The sequence below is a fragment of the Spea bombifrons genome, chromosome 3 (assembly GCF_027358695.1).
Source record: "Spea bombifrons isolate aSpeBom1 chromosome 3, aSpeBom1.2.pri, whole genome shotgun sequence".
NCBI classification, from domain to species: Eukaryota; Metazoa; Chordata; class Amphibia; order Anura; family Pelobatidae; genus Spea; species Spea bombifrons.
The window spans coordinates 13,222,891-13,250,783 of record NC_071089.1 but is presented as its reverse complement, the minus strand read 5'-3'; the positions used below and the strand labels follow the sequence as shown (position 1 = coordinate 13,250,783).

Genomic DNA, 27,893 nt, shown 5'->3' with positions numbered 1-27,893 from the left:
TCAAGTCAGACTTCACTATGCATTTTACAGGACCAGCCTCAGCATGTTTCTCCGGCAAGAAGGGCTTAACTGGCCCTACATAATGCATAGTCCAATTACATGATTCGAGAAACTGATGGATACCTCAGCTCTCCTCACAGGAGAAGCTCCCTGGGGTCGCAAACCTTGGGTAAACCCGCCACCTGATGCTTGTTTTTAGTTTTACCAGCATATGTTTTACGACCAACAGGGGATTTGAAAACAGCCAGCATTAGGAATTATAGCGTGGAACAATTTCAATCTGCAGGTGTTGGCGTGGATCATGCTTACACATAGAATAACATAGGTGTGGCTTTACCTTAATTACACGTTCAAACCTGAAACGGATGCATTAATTCTCATTTAGAACAGTACTTTGGGGTTTTATATTTAATTTTGGGATGGGATTAATAAAATTGGGAGAACAGAAGCAGTTATAGGGCACATCACCAGGCGCTAGTGAGGACCAGGTGGAAAGTATGTTAACAATTTAACCTGAGATATTTATTAAACAGCCATTCTATAAATCACAAGTGCAATGCAGAGTGAATCATTCACATGTTCCCAGTTAACGGAGAGACCTCGTCAGCTTTTAATATGGATGGGAATATTCTAGTAGCTATTGGACTACTATTCCCTTGACTCCAACTTTGACCTGGGGTAAGGAGTACTTCTACTGCCGAATACTTCTTGGTGTAGCATATGTTACTTCAATTATGTCATTTATTGTATTAATTAGACTACTGAAGCATACAATTCATATTGTGGGCAAATGCTGAGCATTAAGTACACAGTTCTAGCGTTCTGTTAATTAAAACACAATGACACAGAATTGGCACGGGCCACTAGGTCTTTATTGGAGCTTGTTACTTACAAAGGGTCATGTTCTGAGGACAGACACACTTCAACACAGAACAAAGACACTTGTGTAAACAAAGCATGTTGCCTGCCAGCTCTGTACCCACCTCTGATGGAAGAAGTACGTGACACATGATGTTTGGTGACACTGATTAGCCACAAAGATCGATGTAAAGAAAACTGTACTCTTATAGACCTTTGACCATAAAACATAAGCGTTACTGGAATAGAGAATGCCAGTGTTCAGAATAATCTATTTATGCATCTATCTATATAATAGATACAGTACGTGCTGTAGGACTAGTAGGCCATGGATAGAGGTGCCACCAGCATTTTACCCGGCAGGCTGATTAAAGTGTTACATTATGCTGATAATTATCACACACTTTTGGAATATGAATTCATGAGAGTCCACCTCTAGCCGCTGATTCTAATAGTGTGCCTTTTCTACAACTATGCAAACATCTGCATCCCACAAGGTTCTCTAGAACACTCATACTAAAAAAAAAATATGGAACAACTTTCCATCAGAAGTGGTACAGGCTAACGCAGAGAGAGAATTTAAACATGCATGGGATAGGCATCTGGCTAATCTCAATTTAAGACAAGAAGAACATATAATTAAGGTTTGAGTCTTTACAGCAAAAAAGGGCAGACAAGACAGGCCAAATTGTTCCCATCTGATGTCAGATTATTAAAGTACATATTAAAGTACTTTTTAAGATGACAAAAATACCTCCCTAGTGAAATCAATGCAAGTGAATTCCACGCATGTGCATGGTGAGGGTCCTTAGACGCATTTGTTCCATAAAAACTCCATAAAACTTTAAAGGGACCTCTCAGCTATCACATGCATTGTGAATATGATGAATATCATTAGATCAGGGGCTTTTTTCCAGCTGTTACTACTGACATCACATTGTCTACCACTAGGAATAGATATGACATCAGAAGCCCCTGGGAGGAAATCCTCAAGTAATGGACCTTAATGTACCGATGTATCACTTTTCTACCTATGTCTCTAAGAGTGCACATGCAAACGCAATCCTAGGTACCGTAAGTACCTAGAGAGATAGCAGCATGTTAATAGTGGAAAAAACATCCACGAGTGTGGCTTATTATATATATCTGAGTTCATGGTGCAGGGTATTGTCATGTAATGCTATGAAGTTTCGAGATTTAGTACTAAAGTGAACCGATGGACAAAAATAACAAAAAAAAGGGATATAGAAAAACAAGAGTGACCAAACATATCTGCGAATGTGAGCTGATAAGGTTCAGTTTAAAGAGAAATATGACACTTTACCAATATTAAGTCATTATCATTTTTACTGGTGTATGAAAATAATCCTCATCTTACCCTCGTTTGAAATGAGCCACATATGCACTCTGCAGAGCTGCTTCGATAAAATAGCCAAGCTCGAAGTCAGGGCATGGAGAGCTGCCCTTGGAGTACCGCGAATGGGCGCTGCTTGCATTCTAAAAGATAGAATTTTATTTTGAATAGGTCATTTGTAAAAATGTATGCAATACATAAAGTAAGTTCTGTGATACGAACCAATGAACCGGACTATTTATAATGCACTTCCCATTTCAATTTCAAAATAGCGAGAAAGAATAATTAACTTGCTAATTCTATATAAGAGCAAGAGGAAGGCAAGGTATAGAGCATCAGGTTGCCCAGACTTTAAATAATAGAGAAGGATGCGCAGCTTAGTACCCCTGTCTGTAGGGTAATAATCATTGTACTCGTGTATTAGTGCAGAAGCACTTCGCAGCAGGACCAGGTCAAAACAAGCCAAATTCTGCAAAATGGCTTCCAATGTTTGCTTAAACCATCTCTGTCTTATTTACCTTCTCTACCTCTTGTAAGTAGACTTGAGCAATCGAGCTGGCTTTCTCAAAACACGAAATAGCGTCTTCTTCTCTTTCGGAGAGCCGTGCACGGGAGGCGATGGTTGCAGTAGAGCGTTCCAGGGACAAACCTTTTGTTGGGGCGATACAAAATATTACGTGATTAAGTGAACTTGTATGTCCCTATGCTGTTTAATAGGAGTGTGTTGTGGAAACAAATCAAAGGGTTTTATACATCAAATATTATTATGGTACACAGATAATAGAATAAGAACAAGGAATGTTATCTGGTTGTAGCTCTCATATCATCATAATGAAAGTATTTATAATGGAAACAGGAAAAGCCAGGCTACCAGCGATACATGCGATAAAACATATTGTGCCAACATCTATAGCACATTATTGCATAAGGTAATAGTTAGGGACATCATATTCTTCATGTATTCGCACATTTCCTTCCTCGATTTGCCCAGTTGGCATCGAGTGTCGTAAACAAGAGAAAGGAGCCTGACACTCTTCTTCTCGCTGAAACCCACCGTCTTCCTCCAGTAGGGTTACCACCATTTATGGGGTAAATATCAGCAACAAAATTTCTCCCACTGGGCTTTTATTTGCCATATGCATAGACTACAGTATCTGGCACCCAAAGATAATAGGGAGGAGAAGTGTTTTTTTATTTATATAAATGTATATACACAACAAGTTTATGAGTTGCCCAATGTAAACGTAAATCACTTAATTTTTATATTTCTTTGAAGTCAAGGATGGACAAAGGACGTCTTACACTCGCATGCAGTATTTCTGTTTCATAAATATTACTCTACGTAAAATATTAGTATGAAAACAAACAAATATATACATTAGCTCAATATATTTGCCTTATATATATATATATATATATATATATATATATATATATATATATATATGAGGTCAAATGGGTTGAAATTAGAAAAAGTACCAAAAAAATTCAGAAAGTAAATATTTATTATATTTGTATGCAATAAACTGTAAATATTGGCTTTTGTGCATATTAGTATATTTTTATTTTAACATAACGAGGAAAAATTGCAATAATGTATAATGATTGCTGGGTTAGGACTTTACTTTTGCAATATAAGACATCTTGAATGACCTCTTTACAGCACAATATACAGTATAAGTGGGTGTTGTAGCGTACAAATACCTGTCTACTGTGTGCGTCTGCAGTTCAGTTAATAATTATTAGTAATTATTTGGCAATAAAGTGTAGTTAATGTCCCGAAGCAATAAAACAGTATTTTATATGTATACATAGACTACTGAAGGAACACAAAGTTACGTTTCAGTGAGACACAGAGTAATCTGGAAAGAGATCAAGAAAAATAAGGGAAACTAAAAGGGAACAATACTGTTTGTCAGTTTAAGGCAGACACCGGAGCTTACAATGTACAGCTGCAAGGAAGCTCAGCGAGAAGCTTTTAGTCACCAGAAAACAATTCATTTATTTCTCCGACGGAGATATTTCACAGCATACATAAAAATACACACATCCTTCTTCTTTCATGTGGCTGCCAATTAATTCTGCAGAGCGGGATCCTGGTTTTTTTTATACTAAAAGGAAAATTTTTATGTGAATTTGGTCTGAGATTAAAGGGACACTGGCCCCTTATGTTTAATGTCTGACACCCCACTACATTTTAAAGTATTGTGTGAATTTATAAATCACTTACCTAGAAGCTGCAGCCCTGTTGCTGCAGCTGCCCTCCTCCTCCATAGTCTGACTTTTGTTGCCACTGATTGGATAATGCTCCCAACAAACTCAATATGAGAATTCATCCAGAGCGTTCCCTGACAGTAATTAGAGTGCTGTGAAAAGTATTTGCCCCTTCCCGATCTAATTTTTTTTGCTTATTTCTCACATTTAACTGTTTCAGATCATCCAACTTATTTAAATATAAAAGACAACGTCAGTAAACACTATATTCAGCTTTTAAATGATTGTTTCATTTATTGGAGGTAAACAACTGCCATGAAACATTTGCAATACCTGGCAACGAGTCTTTGGCCGCTCTTCCTGGCAGAATTGTTTTAATTCAGGCACATTGGAGGGTTTTAGAGCGGGAACTGCCTCTTTTTAAGGTCATGCCACAGAAAAGAATCAGATTCATGTCAGGACTTTAACTAGGCCACTCCAAAAAGCTTTGGATCATTGTCCTGCGGCATAACCCAACTGCGCTTGAGCTTTAGGCCAGAAACTGATGGCCAGACGTTCTCCTTTCAGGATTTTCTGGTAGAGAGCAGAATTCATGGTTCCATCCATTATGGCAAATCGCCCAGGTCCAGAGGCAGCGAAGCAGCCCAAGACATCACACTACCACCATGGTGATAAACGCTGTGTTAGCTTTTATAACGGGACCCACATCTTCCAAAAAGTTTCACTTTTGACTAATCAGTCCACAAAGTACCGTATTTGCTCGATTATAAGACGAGGTTTTTTTCAGAGCAAATGCTGTGAAAAATACCCCTCGTCTTATAATCGGGGTCGTCTTCTAATCAGACCTCAAATAGAGGTCTGATTAGGAGACTAAGATCCAGATCCCCCGCACCGCTGCAGGGGACCTGGATCCTCCTGTCGTCGCCCCCCCCCACACACACTTACCGGTGCTTCCGGAGGTGAAGTTGGCAGCGGGGGTTTGTATGCGTCCGTTGCAAATACCTTCCCCGACTGTCAGAGATCAGAGTTCCAGAGTTCCTGATCTCTGACAGCCGGGGAAGGTATTTGCGACGGACGCATACAAACCCCCGCTGCCAACTCCACCTCCTTCCGGCTGCCGCGGAATGAGACGTCAACCCGCTGCCCCGGCAATACAGCAGGAAATTGGAAGCACCGGTAAGTAAGTAAGTAAGTAAGTAAGTGTGTGTGTGTGTGTGTGTGTGTGTGTGTGTGTGTGTGTGTGTAGGGCATTTCTGGAATGCCTTACACCCCTATATGCCACTCTGGCACTTAGGGGGTTAAAAGGCATATTATGGGGCAGAGTGGCATATAGGGAGGTATAAGGCATTTCAGGAGGCAGAGTGGCGTTAAGGGGGCATTTAATAGTGCACTCTGCCTCCTGAAATGCCTTATACCTCCCTATATGCCACTCTGCCCCATAATATGCCTTTTAACCCCCTAAATGCCAGAGTGGCATATAGGGGTATAAGGCATTTCTGGAGGCAGAGTGCTCTATATAATGCCTTTTAACTCCCTTAATGCCACTCTGCCTCCTGGAATGCCTTATACCTCCCTATATGCCACTCTGCCCCATAATATGCATTTTAACCCCCTAAATGCCAGAATGGGATATAGGGGTATAAGGCATTTCTGGAGGCAGAGTGGCGCATAGGGGGTCAAAGGGCATACCATGGGGCACAGTGGCATATAGAGGGTTAAAAGGCATATCATGGGCCACAGTGCCATATTGGTGTGGCAAGCCTGGGGGCAGATGTGCGTAACTGGGGGACAGGTTGGAAAATACAAGAAATAAAAACAAAAAAAAAATATTTTTCTCAATCATAGCTTTTATTAAAAAAAATAGTTTACATGAATTAACATTTACTGGTAAAACTTTTTTCCTTGAGGGTCGACTTATATTCAGGCTTTTTCTTTTTTTCCTAAGTTAATATTCAGATTTTGGGGGGTCGTCTTATAATCAGGGTCGTCTTATAATCGAGCAAATACGGTACTATCCCAAACGTCTTGGGGGCTCATCAAGATGTTTTTTGGTCAATCTCCCATGGATGCCATTTTTCTTTCTTTACCTTAACAGAGGCAAGTGAGGCCTCCAGTTCTTCACGTTAGTCTGCATTCTTTTGTGACCTTTCGGATGAGTCATCAATGCTGTCTTGGAGGAATTTTGGTCGGCCGGCCACTCCTGAGAAAGTTCACCATAATGTTTGTTCCATTTGTAGATAATGGCTTTCCCCGTGGTTCGGTGGAGTCCTAGAGCTTTAGAAATGGGTTTGTAACCCTTTCCAGACTGACAGATGTCAATAACTGTTTCTCATTTGTTCTTGAATTTCTATAAATCACGGAGTCATGCGCTGCTTTTTCTTTTAGCCTACTTTATTTTGCAAGAAAATTGATGTTTGGGTTCAACGGGGCTGGCAGTAATCATGCCTGGGTGTATCTAGTGAAAGTGAACCCAATTATCAATTACATTTGGTTAAATAGTTGATTACGTAACTAAGGGGGAAATTATTTTTCCACATAGGATCAGGTAGGGATGGATCGCATTGTCTAATATTAAAATGAGTTGGATGATCTAAATCATTTAAGTGTGACAAATATGCGAAATTGGGAAGGGGAGCAATACTTTTTCACAGCACTGTACAGAGATTTGTTTGGCATGTAGCTTGGGCTGGGGAAAATGCAAACGGGGGGATTCTGCAGAATCCCCCCATGCATTTGCATAAGAGACAACAGGAAAATTTAAAGGGACCACAAAGCTAGCATATCTATTAAAGTGCATATGATGGCTAGAGTGTCCCCTTAATGGGGAAAAGAGTCGCAGTTAACATCCTTTTGGTCAATTTGGTTATTAATCCGATAAATACCCTTAAGACCAGACCTGTAAAAAACAACCCTCAGCTAACCCAGAGGTGAGTACTTGCTATGTGTGAGTTCAGCATGCTTACACATGATGTCTCAGCTGATGCACATAGAAGAATGTGGTTTAAAGTATTCTTCCAGTAAATTGTGTTGGTGACAAGTGTCGACGCTTTGCACACAGGGTGAAGGAACATGTATACACATTTTTTTGCATCTCTATAACTGAAAGTAAAAAAAAAACTGCAGTGTACACGTTAGAATAAATTCCCTAAAAAACAATGTTAACAATCGGAAAAGACTGCTGCTGATATCCAAGCCTTCCCTAACTACAATATACTTCGGGCATGTTCCAACATTACTTATTGTGAAATCCAATTTTAGTAATTCCGTAGGTAAAGAACTCGGAGAATACGGAAGGCTGGGATAGAGCATGGGGGGAACTCTTATTTATTGGTTTTCTAACCACACAGCTAGGAAGGGCATAAGACAAAGCAAAACAGCAAAAGAATAGCACGACAATGTTTAAGAACAGAACGAGTATTTAGTAAAAACTAGAAATAATGAAACAGATCCACTACAAATTACACAGACACATGCATTCTCATACAAATATATGTACATTTTATACAGTCTTGGACAAATGGATGTAGAATTTGCAGCTCAGCAAGGAAGTGATAGAGATGCATCTAAAACAAACTGTATGGTAATTTCAGCACTAGCAGACATTTGTCAGGAGCGAAGATCAATATTCAACTCTTTTCATATATAAATACATACTCAGCGCCAACATTCAACATAAATACCAATCCAAAAAACAAAGAGCATTCTGGTATGGATGGCGAAGTAGTTATGGAAGGGGAATGAGTGCAGAGGGCACAATTTATTATAATGACCAGGGAAGCGCAGACTATGAAATGATTCATGCGGTGTCACACAGAATTCATATAGTTACATACCATTCTTTACCATTTGAGGAGACCTCTTGATCACAGAGTTCTCTAGAAATTGGCCGCGCATGCTGCAGAGAGTACAAAGCAGTAGACAGGTTTTTGCGAAATTACAGAAAGGCATTTATAAAAGAATCCAAAATGCACCCATGCATGAGGACATCCACCCTATAACAAGAAGACTCTCTTTTCAGAACCTCACAAGGACAGAGAGAAATAAAGTAACCAACAGTAATGTGAGATCTTGACGCAAACAAATAACAAAGTGACAAGGCAGTAAGCTTTGATTAATTATCAGACATAGTGTAACAAGGTGGCAAGAAGGGTCTAGCTTGAACATAACGTAAAAAGACAGAACTTGTTTAAACAAAATCAGATAGATCTGAATTGATATGAAAATACCTAAACTAATACCCCAAACTGTCAGACCAATTGTCATATACCAAAATCAAACAGAATAATAAACTTTAAAAATACATTACGTCCATCAATATGTAGCCGCCTCTTTATTTAATTAAAGAAGACATGAAAAACAAAAGTTGATAGACTGATAAAACTTTATGCAAGAAATTTTGAGACTTTAGATCAGGCAGAGAAGACGAAAGGATTTCATGAATTTCGTAATACTACTTCTGAACTGGTGAGAGATTCCTGTTGGTCGACTGGTGAGAAATATTGTTGAATTTAATTTTAAAACTGACTTAAGTATCAATATTGTTAATTTTTGGTAATTGAATAAGCTTTTGATATATCCTCAATATATCAATATATTAGTTACACTGTTTGACCAAAAAGTATGGAGACACCCCTCCTAATGATAGAGTTTAGGTGCATTACTAACGGGTGTATAATAATATAATGAAGTACATAGACAGCCATCTCCATAGACAGACACTGGCAGTAGAATTGGTCACGCTGAAGAACTCAATGACTTTAAATGTGTCACTGTCATAGGATTCCACCTTTGCCACTAGTCAGTTTATGGAATTTCTGTTCTGCTAGATCTGCCCCGGTCCACTGTAAGTGTTATTATTGTCAAGTGCAAGCGTCTAGGACTAGGAGTAACAACAGCTCATATATTAATACTTATATTGATATAATTGAATATAACCAGTCCAGGTTTTTGATGGTTTAGACTATCCCAGCAAGAGCAAGTGTGTGTTCTAAGTTGTCTCATAGATGAATCCTGTGCCTCAAGCTATGCTCAAGTTTTAATTTTGTTATAAGGTAGATCATTATGTAACTACAGACCAGGCTGTGATAGAAAATAGAGGCAAGTCATTTAGGAGATAATGCCCAAATGTTTGCCCGAATAAAGGACAGAACAAAACTTCATACTTGTTTAAATCCCCTGAAATCCATGTGTAGTAATAACTGGTGCTGTCCCTAATTAGTAAAGATAAATATAAAACATCTTATATCTTAGGTATTCAAATGTAGTGCTTAAATGGGGCCCATTATCCAACCCATTATCCATTTTGGACACTTCCATCTGGTGAATGTGAGACAAACAGGAATGGGTTCCTCAAACGTGGGTCTTTATATTAACCTTGTTCCGCTGGTCTGATGAACGTATACATTTCTACTGGCTAGATTAATGATCTTTTTAACTAATTTGATCTGACATATCGGTGCTCTGTAGCAGATCCTTATCAATCATTTTATTGTACCCCTTAAATAGAACGTTTTTTACCACTTTGGGCCTCACAATCAGGAAGTTTTGGCCTCTGAGAGCTCTTACAGGACTGCATATGTGGGGAGGAATATTTATCTTTTTGTATGCTAACACCATACAGGCTACAATTCTCAATATAGGGAAGACACCAGCTACCTCGGCAGATGTAATAGTGAAGGCCAGATTTAAAAAACAATGTAAATTAAAAAATATATGCATTTAAGAATTCATGCCTGTCATGCTAACATTCACATATTTTCCTAGGAAGTAAAGAAAAACCTAAATGACGGAATAAAAACCCTGATTCTGATTATTTTTCCTTTTATATTTAAAAATGTAAAAAATATTTCAGTTGTTCTTGTTTCAATGTCTAATGGTGGATTCTCACAGACTAGAAGGTCTGGAAAAGTATGCCAAGTCAACAAGGTTTCTCATGACATGCCAGAGTAACACAACTTACACATATTGAGTTACTATGGCAACAAAAAGTCCATAGTAAACATGAATGACACTGCGGCCTTGTTTGCTAGTATGCATAGGAAAATTCTTTAAGTGCATTGCATTTTTTAGTAAAGTAAACATGCTCTTGTAGGCTACGGTTTTTCCTATTTATATTAATTTCCTAATTACCTTTTATAAGATAGGCTTCTGTCATGAGGCGCATGTGATAGAGCGGCTCATCGTCCAATGAGATGTCATCAATCCCCGCTCGCGCATACATACTGACTGCATCCCTGTATGATCCCTCCATGTAGTGAAGTTTTCCCATTATCAGCAGGGCTTCTGTCATATATTTCGGCTGCACAGCAAAGGTAAGCACGTTATTTAAATAATAAAAAAAAAACATGTTTTCACTAATGCAATAGTAAGAAAAATATCCTGGATCTTTTTAATGTAAGATAGTATCATGCAATTTGTGTCGAATTAATTTGTAGTAAAGGTTTTCATGAAGATCCAAACAACGTAAGTGATCAGCAACGATTTAGAACTAGTTTGCCTATTTTTTATCTATTGTAAACCTCCAATCAATTCAAACCTCCAATCAAATATTCTGTTTATCAAAGTTAGCCTCAGTTAGCCTACATGATTTTATGATGATTGATGAGCATCAAAGGAGTCCTACAAGAGTTGGAGAGCTAACTTTGTGTTGGTCCGCATGTATATTTAAACTGCACTCCTATACTAAAAAAGATCATTAGCAGTACTGACACTCTGTAATAGGGTCTAAGCAGTATATACCATAATAATTTAATATATTATATTAGAGTCTAATTCCAAGTCTGGCTCTAATTTATTCCACGAGGTTCTCAGCGCCGTCTGTCTGATTTGATCACACAAGGGTGACTTAGCAGGAGAACATTGTGATCCCATGACCTGTACTCCAGTTGCTTCAGCAGTAATGTTTATGGACAAACATTGCCCTTCCCACCAGTTACATCTGGCAGTCTAAAAATGGTATAAGGTTTATTCTGCTGCAGTCCAGCCTTGGACAATCTGCATTCTGGAAGATTCTCCGGACATTAACTCCCATGATCTGGAAACAGTTTCCTGTTGTTACTAGGCTCCAGTGTTCATTATAATCAAGCACCTTTTACAGGACCTCCAATAACTCAGTTTTCTAGGATAAATCCAATCTAATCAGAAACCTAACACTTGCTTTAGCAAAGTAATAATTTAAGAATTTCCAGTACCTATATAAAACCCATAAAAATTAGACCTTGAAATGGAGTGATGGCAGGGAAATAAAAACAAAAACAATATTTTTCTCAACCATAGCTTTTATTAAATATGAAAAAATAGTTTATATGAATTAATATTTACTAGTAAAACTTTTTCCCTATAGGGTCATCTTATATTCAGGCTTTTTCTTTTTTTCCTAAATTAATATTCAGATAATGGGGTTGTCTCATAATCAGGGTCGTCTTATAATCGAGCAAATACAGTATTTGGGTGTCTGTGTGGCAGAGCCTTTCCTGGTATGTGTTTGGATATGTCGGTGTGGTAGAGCCTGTCCTGGTGTGTGTGTTTGGATGTGTAGGTGTGGCAGAGCCTGTCCTGGTGTGTGTGTCTGGGTGTCAGTGTGGTAGAGCCTGTCCTGGTGTGTGTGTTTGGGTGTCGGTGTGGCAGAGCCTTTCTTGGTGTGTGTCTGGGTGTAGGTGTGGCAGACCCTGTCCTGGTGTGTGTTTGGTTGTGTCTGTGTGGTAGAGGCTGTCCTGGTGTGTGTGTCTGGGTGTCGGTGTGTGCACCTTACTTACTGTAGTGATAAATTGAAAGGACAAAACTTTCAAGGTCCAGAAATCAGTGAGAGGAAAAGTAAAGGTATTGTGTTATTTACTCTTATTTCAATCTGCATATCTTATTACAAAGGATTAATCGCAGAAACTTGAATGATGGTTGGGATCCTGAGAGTGAAACCCAATTCAGTTGTAAGAACTGATTTCATTATTCCCATTGGTTTCACAGTCCTTCCCACTTAAGAGAGGACCTTTTACATAAACATACTGGCAGACCACTTTGCACCATGAACTGTGTGCTTTTTAAAAAAAAATGTATCTGGGATGAGGTATTCATTGGATGATGCAGCGCTAGAACAGTTGTGGTGGTATTAATAGCCAAAAGTTACAGGAATATCGTGAAGAATAATGTGATCACTGTTTTGTTACACTGAATAAAATGGAACTTTTTCATCTAAAAATGTTTGCAGTAGCAAATGTTTTGATTCCATTATGTGTAATGTATTTAATTTATTAGGGCCTTTGAACACTTTTGCTTTCTGGTATTTTAATACAAATAATGTGATAAAAAGAATGTTCTATAGTTATTTGTATGGCAAATAGTGTGACTCGGGTATGTATAAGGGGTGCGTGTGGGTACAAGAGCTCAACCACGAGATACAATATATGGGGCTGGTCTCCAAATGTTTCAAGGGCTGCTTTTCAGTCTGATGCATACACTCCACCGCTTTCAAGAGTAGTAGAACAGCAGTAGCTGGCAGGAACAAACTATTTAATAGTAAAAGAACTTGAAGCCTTGAAGATTTACATCTGCAGGGATAATGCACTTACTGGTAATTTGCCTCTGTTTAGAATTCCAGTTAGATACTTCTTAGCCTGTTGTAGTTTTGGCTCCATGGTGTCCATTAATGGTGCGGAGTCTTTCAGTTTGGCAGCATTTTCCTTCAGACACAGTTCTAGCAAAGCTTCTGCTAGGAGAAGGTTGGAAAAGTCATCTGAAAACAAGGGTTAAAAAGATAATTTCTATTAGGCCTGTTTTCCATGTATAGAAGAATCTTATCCGTGATCACTTGAACTGGCTCCGGAGTAAATGACTTGGAAAGCGGTTAAGCAAAAAGTAATTTGTGCAAATGAAAAAGTTAAAGAGGTACTTGGAACTGTTAATCTGTAAACACATACTTCATCTTTAAAAGGTTCAGCCCCAGCTAAATGTTCCTTGTCAAGGCAATCAAGATGTTGCAAAAGGGAAACCATTTAGAAATATATGTAATATACGTAGTAGTTTGTTTTAGAAACAGATGTAAAGCAGATATGGGTATTTTATCAGTTAATCTCCACTATTGTTAATGTGTGAAAAAAGGTGATAACTGCCAGATCTAGAAAACATAATGTTAGTATTGACTTTATGACATCTTTATGGCGCAGTCATCTGCATTTTAATGGCTATAGTAGGGCAGATGCATACTATTAAAGAGACAGGATGATATTTAAAGGTACATAGCAGAGTACTTTTTAAGTGCTTATACTGACTACTTCACCAAATTAACACCAACTCACCGTGATCGTTGCATAAAACTGACCATTTTTAACCACACAGACAACGATCAGTACTTCTGATGCACTAATCACTCTTCCACGCACCTCAATACTAAACTCACATACCACTCACATGACCCCATTGTGTCCTCGCTTCCTGCATATTGGTGGAAGTGTAATGAGACTGTGGATCATTCCCCCATCAGTACGTGTGGTTTGCAAATGGCTGGCTCTGACATTGTACACATAGCAAATTTACTGTAAAACTGCAGCGGTCACTGAAAAATCCCGTAAGGGTTATTACGTCTCACACACCTCACAAAATAAAAGAAGGAAGCAGCACAGACTGTGGCTGGCACTCTAATCTGCTGATACAGCACTGAGGCCTACCTGGGGCTATCCCTTCCAGTTGGCTGCTTTCCACAGAAGGATGATTCCTAATTTTGAAGATTTTATTATGTTGGTGCACCACTCCTGCCGGGAGTTGTCTCAACACGGTTGTCTCTTACGATGATTTGGTCATGAAGGGACATATCAATATTTGGTGAACTTGTCTAATTTTCTACAGCTTTTTCGTCTCAAGTTCTTCACAAACCAATGAGATTTTGTAGTTATGCATGCTAAATTTATTACAGATTAAAACAAGCAATATACATGTTTTACCAACCCACCATTATGTGTATACCGAGTGAGCAGTTACCTGTTCAGACAATGTGTCTGGACTTAACGTAGTTAGTATATGATATACACCGATCAACCATAACATTATGACCTCTGACAGGTGAAGTGAATAACGCTGATAATCTTGTTATCATGGCACCTGCCAGTAGGTGGGATATATTAGGCAGCAAGTGAACATTTGGTCCTCAAGGTAATGCGTTAGAAGCAGCAAAAATGATCTGAGCGACTTTGAAAAGAGTTAAATTGTGATGGCTAAATGACTGGGTCAGGTGTTCCCAGTCTGCAGTGGTCAATACCTATCAAAAGTGGTCCAAGGAAGGAAAAGCGATGAACCGGCGGCAGGGTCATAGGCGGCCAAGGTTCATTGAAGCACGAGAGGGACGAAGGACGGCCCGTGTGGTCAAATCCAACAGATGAGCTATTGTAGCTTAAATTGCTGAAAAAGTGAATGCTGGTTCTGATAGAACCACTGGTGTACACAGTGCATCACAGTTTGTTGCATATGGGGCTGAGTCAGGGTGCCCATGCTGACCCCTGTCCATTGCCAAAAGCACCTACAATGGGCATGTGAGCATAAGAACTGGATCACGGAGCAATGGAAGAAGGTGGCCTGGTCTGATGAATCACAATTTCTTTTACATCACGTGGATGGCCGGGTGCGTCGTTTACCTGGAGAAGACATGGCACCAGGATGCATACATGGAGGCCACATCTCGCAGCTTACAGGACTAAAAGGATCTGCTGCTAACATCTTGGTTCCAGATACCACAGTACACCTTCAGAGATCTAGTCCATGCCTCGACGGGGCAGGGCTGTTTTGGCAGCAAAAAGGGGACCTACACAATATTAGGTAGGTGGTCATAATATTATGGCTGATCGGTGCTTGTACTGCATGCCAAAATATAAGAAGCTGATTGAATGTAACATTCTTTGTTATGACTGATCAACAAACTAACTACTACTCAGATGACCAAGCTCAGATTGGCCATCTGGCTCACAGGGAAAATGTGTGGTAGGCAGCTGACCAACATCACCACCAGTGGCTGGATATGCCCAACAGCACGCTATGTGACCAGAAAAAAGTTGCGTGCGACCGTGCATATCCAGCTGTCGACCACACTGATGTCATCAGGAGGTCGCCAGCCTTCAAACGCCAAGGCCACTCGACCATGCAAATGACAACCATTTAGCTTATTTTTATGCTGATTTTCCCAAATAATGAAAATATTCTGGAATATCTTGCTACTGAAACATTCAAAACTAGGTTTAATTTAGAATTCAAGTGTAATAAACAATGGAACCAGGCATCCCTTCCTACACAGCATGTATGACCCAATTATTTCACACACACAAATGTCTGTAATTTGTTATTCGGATGTCAAACTATTCTTCTCTTCTAACAAATATAAAAAATAAGTAGCGTTAAATGAAAAGATGAATTTACCGGTTACGGGCCTCATCTAGTAAACAAGGGGTTAAAAAAGGGTGGTGCTTGTTAGAGTAATAAAAGTGATTAGGCTTAGTGTAAATATCCAGAGTTCACTATGTGTAACTGATGGTTATATTTCAAGTTTTAATGCCCTGGTTGAACAGGCCAAAGGACTTCAGACATTTATTAAACTGACTCATAGTTTCTTCCTGCAAGCATTTAGCACATGTGGTCAAATAAAAGGGAGGAAAATTTGTTATTTTTCCAACGTTGGCTGCTGTCAGTTGTTCTAGACCGTAAAACACAATACACTATGTTCTTGTTTTCTTTACTGATCGTTTAGTTTGCCCAATGCTTTTTTACACATGAATCACAGTATTATGCGTTTATTCACCAGACTTTTTCTTTGTGTCCTCTTAGATAACTTTTCTCCATGAGCAGAAAATATTTCCACTCAAGTCCCCCATCTGTCTGGCTGCAACTTTTTAATGTGAACCAGTACATGTCTGCATTTCCCTTCAGACACAGAATACTGGATTGTTACAAGAAAACATGTCAGCATATGCATTTGCTCCAAAAAGATGTTTTAAAACAGAATTAAGAGATTATTAAAAGTTTAGACCAGTAAGAGAAAAAACACAAAGTACTGGAGAAGCCAAACATTTCAGGAGGATTTGTAAAATAAAAATCTATGTTAAACTGACCCAGATTCTCCCAGTAGGGCTCCTACCCAGCTGCTGGTAGAAATGTAACCTTTGGTCGATAATAATCATATGGATGCAATAATGTGGCCAGTATGTTTACAAGTGGCAACCACAGCCTGCAGCCATGTCTTTAACTAACAGGATTAGTCACGTAATTACCGGTATGTACTACAGAGGGACATGCTGAATCACTAGACACACAATGTGTTAACCTCTTAAGTGCCACTTCAGAGGTAGACACTAGCCACGTCATATAGTTGCTTTCAGCAGAACACCTCCACACGAATCCACAAGAGGTCAAAAATTATTTTATCTAATAATGTCGCAAGAGCACAAGCCACAGGGTCTGGCCAGGACTACCACCCTTTAAAAGAAATTGTGGCAATGCCGGGATTCATTCAGAGTGCTATGTGGCAGTATCAATTATGTCTACTGTGGTCATCTCAGTAAGCGTTATGGGCGCATAAACAAGCGTAAAAAGGCTGATTACACTACAAGGATCTCCCAATTACCGGTAACCGCTCCATCATGGATCAAGTAAGCTTTGCCTTTTGTTGCCTGGCTTAGCAGTAGGACACATCTGCTTATGCCATTTATTTAGGTAAGTGATCCTGTGGCTTCCGCAATAGCCCTAAACATGCCATTAGCATGGGTGAATACACACCTTTGTTCTCCACTTAATAAATTACAGACGGTATGATTCATGCTGCCAAATAACTGCTCATACAGTTTTTGGTTGTGCAAGCCTCTTCACAGAGCTTCCTTAAACACCAACAGTTAAGGCCACGTGTTTATTGCAGGAGCCTTAATGGCAAAATGTAATCAATTAGACTAGAATGGCTTTTTTTTTTTATATAGCCCGAAAGCGTCTTTTCAAGTATACAGTGTACATAGTGTTTATATATAAAATATTTGTGACTTACGGGCAATGTGGGAACTGTGGTCTACTTACAATAGCAACCAGTGGATTGGTGAGAACTTCGATCATTGATAGTTATAAACTTTCCACCAAAACCACGATTTACCTGCTCCAAACTTTTAACAGCAGTTTTTCACCATGGGTTAATAATCAACATTCAGAACTCTAAATCCAGTCAACTGAAGAAGGGTACCATGATCCTAAGACTGCTTTCTGATCCCATTCATAACTCCAAGAGTTAAGAGGCTCCAATTGAAATTCATGTTAAAATATGTTAATATAGCCTTTTGTTTCACCAGTCATTTTACTCTCACTGTCAATGTCTAGGTGACAAATCCACCCGTCACTCGCTTTTGGTTACACCACGCAGTAAAATGAGGGGTATCTAGAGATTCCCTGAATTGGAGAAATCTAATAAACTGCCTCAAAATACTTGCCTGAAAAAGTCTCCTAAGGAAGACTCAAACACTATCTATAGCACTTAATATGAATGAACACTATGTACAGCTCTCCTGTTTACTGACAAATTGTAATACATGTCAGGTAGACAGGAACAATATTGAGACATCAAGGGTGTGGGAAGAGGAAGCAGTGAACCGCGCTGAAAGAATGATCTTTGCTTTAATACATTCTTATTACACAAATCCGCTGGCTAAAATGTATTGGAAAAGCACAACCTGTGTGAAGTTGCATTGTACGCAGCACTTAAGATTAAAGACTCAATTTCCAACACTATGCCGTCACGTCCACAGTGCTCGTCATTAATGGTCAGTCTACCCCTGCTTTTTAAATTGCCCATTGCAAATGGGCAATTGACCAAATCACTTCTTCCAAAGTTGCTAGGATAAGCATGTTAGGGGCTGCAGTCCAGAGACAGCTAAGGCTCCTGGGGTAACAAAGCAGTCCTTTTTTATACATTTATACCAAACCAACCAGAAAGTTCTGGACATATCAAGATACATAGTAATGAACTCCAGACTGTTACCTAATCTTACCTCCTAAAGGGAATGGCTACATAAAGAGTGCATACTGTATTAATATTCTGGGGAATGCAGTGCTGCGGGGTATTTTATGTTTTCTTCTCTTTTTTTTTGTGTTTCCTTTTCAGGGTAACCCAGTTTATTTGGGGAACCCCTGTACAGTCGCTGCGATCAGTCTTCACACACTGTACTCACCTGACTTGAGTCATTGAATGATCATAAATGCAAACAGTCCTTTAGCAGAAGTAGGTGTGACTCCTGTTCACTCACCAGGGCTGCTTTGCACCTTAGGGGACAGCTGCTTGACCAGACTCTGAATCCTGTCCCATTGGCATTCTGCCCTGCAGCGCTCAATCTCAGCCTCCAGCTTTAGGTGGGAGAGGGATGACCTAGAAGCCATGTCTTCTCATGTCAGCAGGGAAACCCCACACAGCGCAGCCTAAGCAGCAACACTCAGCCCTGCAGCTGCTTCCCCCCTCCTCCTTCCTCTGTGTACTCTGGAGCGCTCTGTGGTTGGCCACTGGAGCTGCACACTTCGCTTGTGATTGGTCTGTTTTATTTCCTTGGCCAGACACCTTGTTCTTGGATCTTGTGATGTGAGCGGGAGAGTCCAGCTTGTCACTGCACTAGGTGCCAGGCTGGTTAAGGCGCTGCCGATACCAATCATGGCAGCATAATTATTATTACAATGCACAAAGGTGTGTCTTACCTGAACGAGGCAGCTTTTGGTATATATATACATATATATATATATATATATAGTATATATGCCACTCTGCAGACATTTCTGGAGTGGCATAAAGGGGGTATAAGGCATTTCTGGAGGCAGAGTGGCATATGAAGTTTGAAAAAATAGTTTATATGAATTAATATTTACTAGTAAAACTTTTTTCCTATAGGGTCGTCTTATATTCAGGCTTTTTCTTTTTTTCCTAAATTTATATTCAGATTTTGGGGGGTCGTCTTATAATCGAGCAAATACAGTATATATCATTACTGGTGCAATAAAAGTACAAACCTCTGGTTTAAAAAAAAAATATATATATATATATATATATATATATATATACACACACATACATATTATACTCCATATTCCCATATATATATATATATATATATATATATAAAACACTTTCAAAAGGATGTCCTGATGAAAGTCAGTAATGACTGAAACGTCGACTTGACTTTGAATAAAATGAAATTGTCAATTTAAAGACCTGGAGTGCTGACCATCTTTTTGAAAGTGTTTTGTATGGAAACTGCTGGTTACTAGCACCGGGCTTGGAATATTTGGAATGGTGTGCAATGGACTCTGTGAGTATATATATATATATATATATATATATATATATATATATATATATATATATATATATATATATATACACACACACACACACACACAGGTATATGATCTATTTCCCATATATATATAACTGTTTTTATTCCACCATAATTTACGAGTCAAACGTGACTGGCCTGAACCCAAGAGGTCCACAATTGCTTAAAGACTCTAATGTCAACCATCCATTACCCAGCTATATCCTTCACAAATTATATCACGTTTGAAAGTACCAAGAAAATAGCGGATTACAGAGCAGAGATAAATCGTAGGGAATATTTGCTCAGCAATTGCTACAGAAACACAAGCTGCTGCCTTCTGCTCTCTAGAACACAAACTTCCCAGGCCTTCACAATGACATAAAAAATAGATTCTTACTCTCTCCCACTGTAAAGTTGCCATCTAAAGCTGTGACGTGAACGCATGTGCAAGTAAATAATTCAAGGAGATGGAAACTCAGTTCTACAGCCTGCGTTTAATGGCCTTAAAACTAAATGGAAACTTTTTGCTAAAGGGGTCAAAGAGGATATAGAACAGCAAAGAAATTAAAATAGACTAATACTGCATCATTTATGGTGAGACTTCCTCAGCCCGCTTCTGCTGGGCTAAGAGAGGCCTGATTACAGAAAAAAACAGTGATCTGTGGGTCGAAAAAACAACTATCAAAGTTTACTCATAGCATGACACAGCCTTGCCTTTGTAATAACAAACAATGCACATGAAATAGATTAAAGAATATCACGGAAGATCAGTACCTGTGCCAGATACCGCCAACCTAGGTGGACCGGAATCCAATATGAGTAGAACAACATGCTCATTTGATGTAAGGTTTTGGGGGCACCTAGGTTTTTTAAAAATGTCAAAATGGTGCAATTTTATTTTACCTTGAGAGTACTGCACCTGATCTATTTTATTTATTTCTCAGTTTTGTTTTATTCTGCTGTTTTTTTTATTTTATTTAATCTTTATTGAAAGTTTGTGTAGAAAATACAACACAGAACACCACAATGCAAATGCCACAAATTGGGCATTTTCAGATCCGAGCATCAATAATTAACTAGTGCACATAACAAGTGGATTAAACAATAAGGACCCAATACAGTCTTTACACTGTTGATGCAAGGCTACTGGAAGTATATGGGTCATGTCAGAAATCTGATATATGCACCTGATTTATTTTTTAAGTGAATCTGTCACCTAGAAAAATAAAGTCTGCATCACTCAAAGTCAATGTTACATAGGATGTGATCAAATCAGGCAGAGAGGAACACTTTCACCTGAGGAGCATCTTATGGCACTCAGCTTCAGAACGTCACAAGGAGGCCACATGGGAGCTGCAATGGAGGCCTAAGCTGCAATAGCACAGACCTCCATTGTTTTTACAGAGGATCAGCAGGACACTGGGGCAGCTCTTGAGTAGCGGGACTGTTTGTTGGTCCCCCTGACGTGTCAAGACCCCACTCCCGCGACCTGGAGGATTCGGGCCTTGACCTGGAGAACCCAGAGAGTTCCCAGGTATGCATACCATGATTTTAGGACCTCCGGCAAAGCTGTTTTGCCTGCCCTTAAAATAGGTAGAGTAGGGTAATTGCTTTACAATGAAGTATATCACTTGGGTCACGACTGTGAATCAAACATATTCCATTTAGCATTTTCTTTATGATTTGGTTTATATAGTGATGATCCATGTTAACAGATGGTTCTTATTTTGAAAGACAACTAAAGATGACTTTTGATATAAAATTACACCTTTAATTTGATGTAAACCCACAAGATTTATTAAAGGGAAGAAGTTGCCATGAAGTTTAGGCTTGGAAGACAGTAGGGATAATGTGCCTGACAGCTGAGTAAAACCAGGAGAAAGAAGAAGATCTGAACAATGAGTCTATAAACAGAATATACACAGTACATTTAAATACATTTAAGTACACAGCATCATTTAAACACTGGTATTGCCACATGCTTGCATGATTTATGCATGTTCTTATTGGAGTTACAGCATTAAACTGTTTATGATGTGGTCTTCAAAACTTAAAGGGAACAGTCCATCGAACGTACTTTAATCCAAATAATAACGCATTAAGGAATTTATCAGAATCCCTCCTGCGTAGTTGAAATTTTTCCTTGTTTTGTAGGAGATAAGTGTATGGCGCATGCATGTTATACCCACTGCTAGCCAGCACCAGCCCTGCTCAGTCATGGAAACCCAGTTCATGAAGTTGCTGACACAACTTGTGCTAATGTTGCTTCCAGAGGCAGTTTGGAACTTTGTAGTGAGAAATGCTGTTAACAGGTGATTTTTACTCTCTACATGCTTCAGCAATGGGCAGCCCGATGCTCACTCTGTGAGTGTGCGTGGTCTACCACTTTATGGCTACGCTGTTACTACCAGACACTTCCACTTCACAATAGTAGCACTTATACTGGACTGGGGAAGATCAGGCAGGGCAGAAATTTCACGAACCGACTTGTGGCAAAGGAGGCATCCCATGACAGTGCCACGTTTAACGTCACTGAGCTTTAGTACATCCTCTTCTTCAGACAGCTGCCTATTTGCTTGCATCATATAGCAATCCACATACTTTTCCAATTAAACAACCTCAACATGATATTATGCCCATGTCCGGTAATATATACAATTCTGGCATCTTTAATTATCACCTATTTAAACTGATTTTACTTAAAAGAATAATAAAGAAGGTCCAGAGACAAACTGGCTAGAGCAATGACAAAAAAAGTAGAACAAATGTTACAAAAATATATGTTTAAGCACTAATATAAATGCATTGCATGGAGACTTTAAAGGAATGTTAACCTATGAAGGGCTGTTGGTCTATGTACAGTTGAAAATAACCCTAAAATTGACCTAAACATGCATTAAACGCCAAATGAATCTTGCAAGTGAACATAATGAACAGCAGGTGGTGCTAAATATCTTTTTATCTTTGTTCTCTCACAATAAAATGCAAATCTGAATAGCTGTCGAGGCATACATTGTTCTAAAATATGTCCATGGATATAGTGGCTGGTGGTTTTATATCTGAATTATCCACAGTTCTAGGAGTACTATGCCCCTGGACACAATTTATTTTTACACTTTGGGGTCTATTCACAAAGAGAAGAGCTGTGGTTTCAACTCCCTCACTTCAGTATCTCTATAAAGCTTCATATAATAAGTGACTGTGGAGCAATCTCATTGCTTTAGCTATATGTTATACAGGTCCAGTCAAGCACTTCCTGCAGAAGATGTTCACTAGTGTTGGACCTGGAATGTCTCGCCAAAATGGTGAGATTCTCCTTCTATTAGTGTACTTAAAATGGCGGCCGCAGAGACGGAACACATGAACAAAGACTGTTGGGCCATATGTTACACCTCTAGGTATAGTATTCTTGAAGCAAATTTTCTTTAAAAGTACTGAATCTGCACAGCCATCTTATGGAATAATGTGCAGGATACCCAGGGCTTTTTCTCTTCTGGGTTGAGTGGCTTTATATGGGGTAGCCCAGCCACTATGCTTGATTTACTACTGCTTGATTATGTATATGGATCTGACTTGGTACTTGTTACATTATTTTGATCCCCCCTTAGCCTGTAGAATAGGTGGAACATAAGACTGCAGCAGGCATTGGCTACACGCCACTCCTCTGCTCAAAGAAAGAAGTAGCTGATCTGAGGACTCCGAATCAAGCCCAGAGAGTTACCAGGTTTGCATATGAGAAGGTTTTAGTTGAATATTTGTGGATTTTACTGGTTTTCTTATGTTAACAGGTGAAAGAGTTATATGGGTCCTTGTTTAAGACATGAGTAGGGAGATGGAGCACGAATATCATGATGGTTCCTGTTTATATTCCAACCAAAAATATTTCAATTATGTGGCTGCCACATCATATGTTTACAAAACTGTCAATATCCAGGACGAGATCTGTTATTGCTACCCTGTTCCACCAGCTTCTATGTGATCTGATCAAGCAGATTACAGCACTGTTGGAATTAACTCACCAGACACATCTACTGGGACAGCCATCTTCACAGAGCTCCTCTATTATCCAGGACTTATGGAAAAGACGAGAACCAAAACCATCAGTATGTTCATTGCACTAGCTCCAATTTCAACACCCATTACCTCTCCATTAGGGCTCTTGGCAAACGAAGCCTGCCAACAGATAAGGTACAAGTATTGAATCCTCAGATTTTGTGGGAAGCATGTCTGAGGACCAATCAGATCAAAAAATCATAGAAGAAACTCTGAAATCTTCAGCCAAGCTGCTGAATCTTCTTAAGATAAAATAAATCAAAGTGTTCTTCACGTCATAGTTGTCTCAGCTGCCATGTTTACCCCTTACCACTGCTCACCTGTCAAAGGACATACAGAACTTTCTACAAGGGTAAATTATCTCCAAAAGGGGTAACAAGCAGCTAAATTGTATACACACTGCTGAACAGCATTTGGAGTTAGTGAGATACCTAGCAATCTGATTAGCAAAACTTCTAGGTCATATAGTGATGCTCTGTAATGTCACCAGGCAGATTAAATTCCTTCTAGAATTCATGGACATTCAGGACTTGCTGTACTGAATGACAATGTAAATGCAAAGCAGTTCTCGAAAAATATGATCATACTGGCGCATTACCCCCTTCCATTGGTTAAGGAGGCGCCAAAAAGCAGTGGAAACCTGCTGGTTTCTAAATGTAATAGGGTCTTATCTCCAGCCCTGTTTTATCAGTGAGAGCTGCTGTTAGACCCACAAACTGTACACATATATTCCAATACCTATATAACCAAAACCATCACAATGTCTATGATCAGAAATTTCAGTAACTGTTGTCTCCATTAGGCTAGGTTTCCACTTGGGTTTTTGTCCGCACTCGCAGACATTAATTCTGTCGAACTTGCAAACTCTTTTTTTCTATTGATTTTTTGGGGTTTTTTTTGTATTAAACCATTACACGAAAGGATCATGGGAATATATTTTATTTGAATAAATGCAAATGAGCACACTGCCTTTAAATGACTTTAATGAATTTAAGAGTTCCCTGTCATCTCTGCTCTTATATCTTCAACACATAGTCATATTTTCTCAGCTGCCATGTTTACCCCTCACAACTGGTCACCTGCCATGGGCTAAAGGGACATACAGAGCATTTTAAATGGGAAAGCTATGACCCAAGGGGCTAACAAACAGCTACAAGGTATCTACAGGGATGAGTATCATTCAGAGTTATTTAGATACCTAGTGTTCTGATCTATGTTTTATGATGTTGCTCTGTGATGTCATTAGGCAGAATAACTTCCTCGTAGAATTCATGAACATCCAGTATTGAATAACTATTTAAATCTAAAGGAGCTCTGGTGGGATATGATAGAGCTGGCACAATAACCCTTTCCATCTGTGAAGGAGGCGGCAAAATGTACTGGAAAACTCATGGCTTCTAAATGTAATGGGATCTTATTCCTACGCCTGTTTTATCAGAGAGCTACTGTCAGACCCACAAACTGTACATAGCTAATAAGAGATATTAATAAATTCCTAGTGAGCATAAAAGAGGAACATGAGTCAGAATGAAAGCAGGGGCCACCATGGTTTAACATTATCCCATGGGCAACTGATTGTTGTAATACAGGATATATAAATAGACCTAAAGACTTTCCATTTCTTTTTCCACTTTAAACACACACAGAGTTGTGGGAAAAATAAAATCTACTTTGAATTCAATGGTTTTACATATCAGGACATTTTAGCAATCATCTGTTCCTTAGCAGATCGAAAAATTAGGTAAATACTAGACTTGTGCATTCGTCTTCGGGCGAACATGAAAACGAACACGAAGAGTCAGTTTTTTTGTTCGTTCCGAAGAAGCGTAGAAGAGAATACAGTGCCGATAAAACGTAGGCGAAGACTAAGACACACGAAGAATCTTAGTGATCGTCTTTGTCTACTAATCTCCCCGGTCCCTTCCCCATCTAGCCTACCTTATCTTCACAGCATCGCAGGAGTTGACTGAAGCGGAAATCCGCAGGTTCGCCATCAGGGGTTACAGGGCAGTGCAATTGAGCCTATTGGTCACCTGCAGGGTCTTCCTCTGGCATCAACCAATTGGTTGATGCCAGAGGAAGACCCTGCAGGTGACCAGTAGGCTCACTCGCACGGCCTTTTTAACTCCTGGTTTCCGCCCACGTTAACCCCAGCGATGCTGCGTTGGATAACGGGAGCAGAAATCCGTAGGTTAAAGGGCCGTGCAAGCGACCAATAGGCTCACTCGCACAGCCCCTTACCCCTAGTTGGGGGGGGGGGACAAAAACCTGGGACCCTGCTGCAACAGTTAAAAGTCGCTGGTACGGACATTAAACTGACACAGCGGGGACACCACTGGTCTCCCCGCTGTGTCAGTTAAATGTGCGTGCCAGCGACCAACAAAGTCGCTGGTACGGACATTTAATTTAGCATAATAACTTATTATAACTTCAGACAGAATGCTGCCCTCTGTTGGTAAGATACATTGAGTAGCATAATAAGTTATTATGCTACTCAATGTATAACCAACAGAGGGCAGCATTCTGTCCGAAGATATACTAGCCATATGTGGCAGTGTGCTCATTTTTATTTATTAATTATTTGAATAAAATATATTCCCATGATCCGCTAGTCTCCCCGCTGCAACAGTTAAATGTCCGTACTCGCAGACATTAATTCTGTCGAACTTGCAAACTCTTTTTTTCTATTGATTTTGGTTTTTTTTTTTGTATTAAACCATTACAGGAAAGGATCATGGGAATCTATTTTATTTGAATAAATGCAAATGAGCACACTGCCACATATGGCTAATATATGTTCGGACAGAATGCTGCCCTCTGTTGGTTAGATACATTAAGTAGCATAATAACTTTGGATTTCAAGCATATGGAAAAATGCTACTCAATGTATAACCAATAGAGGGCAGCATTGTGTCCGAACATATATTAGCCCATATGTGGCAGTGTGCTCATTTGCATTTATTCAAATAAAATAGATTCCCATGATCCTTTTGTCTAACAGTTAATATAAAAAACCCCAAAATAAATAGAAAAAAAGAGTTTGCAAGTTCGACAGAATTAATGTCCACCAGTGTGGACATTTAACTGTTGCAGCGGGGAGACCAGCGGATCATGGGAATATATTTTATTTAACCCCTTGGCTGCTAAACCATTTCCCACCCTGGTGCTAAGCTGGTTTTCGTCATTTTGGTGCATCTCACGTTTAAACGCGTTTAGAAGTAAATAAACTATACAAACCATATATTGTTTTTTTCAGCACACCCAGCAGATTCCAAATATACCATTTTTATATGTGTATGTCTCATTAGGTTTGCAAAATAAAGCCAAAAATGGGGAAAAAAAGTGTAATTTTTCACTTCTGACTCTATAAAAACTAGTTCGTAATGTTATTTTTCTAAACTCTAATATCAAAAGCTGTGTTGCTAAATATTTGTAGTAGGTAACCGGTCTAAAATAAACAGAAATTGAGAACAGTAGACTGTGTTTTTCTAATATTTTATAGCTAAAAGTTAAATTTATTAGACTATCACAAAAGACATCTTTAAATTTAATGCATGGCTGCCGTCAATTAAACAGCTCTAGCTGCCCGGGATGTTAAAATATACCAACGAAACTATATATTTTTAGAAACTACAGCCCCAGCTGCAGCAAATGAGGTCTTAGTTGTATTTGTATCACAAATCTGACGTGCACAACAAATAAGTGAATATCACACTTCTAAAATTAAAAAATAAATTAAATTAAAAGCGACAAGTTAATTTATGTCTTGCGCACTCCAGTCTTGTGCTACGAATACATGCAGCCCCTCATTTGATGCGCCAAGGGGTGTAGTTTCTGAAAATATATACTTTATGTACCATAATTTAACTTTCCAGCTGTCTAAAGCTGTCTAAATGCAGGCATCACCCCTAAATGTTTTAAGACAATTTTTAACAAGATTCTCCAATCTGCCATATCTGAAGTTAAGGTGGTCTAGACATCTGGGAAGTTAAATTAGGGTACATAAAGTACAGACATTTAACTGACACAGCGGGGTCACCGCTGGTCTCCACCCTGCTACAGTTAAATGTCCGCACTCACGGATATTAATTCTGTCGAACTTGCAA

General features: G+C 39.2%; 1 protein-coding gene across 2 annotated transcripts in view; it reads right to left on the bottom strand.

The window, feature by feature from the left end:
* The window catches only part of TTC7A (tetratricopeptide repeat domain 7A), a 114,450-nt gene extending 95,562 nt beyond the window's left edge, over positions 1-18,888 (bottom strand). For both annotated transcript variants that reach the window (XM_053459271.1, XM_053459272.1), the window contains exons 1-5: positions 18,679-18,888; positions 12,991-13,154; positions 10,556-10,724; positions 2,731-2,861; positions 2,237-2,355 (exon numbers count right to left, since the gene is read on the bottom strand). In XM_053459271.1, the coding sequence (XP_053315246.1) occupies positions 2,237-2,355; positions 2,731-2,861; positions 10,556-10,724; positions 12,991-13,154; positions 18,679-18,808 (713 nt within the window). In that variant the 5' untranslated portion in view covers positions 18,809-18,888. The remainder of the gene's footprint in view (positions 1-2,236; positions 2,356-2,730; positions 2,862-10,555; positions 10,725-12,990; positions 13,155-18,678) is intronic.
* Between the last annotated feature and the right edge of the window lie 9,005 nt (positions 18,889-27,893).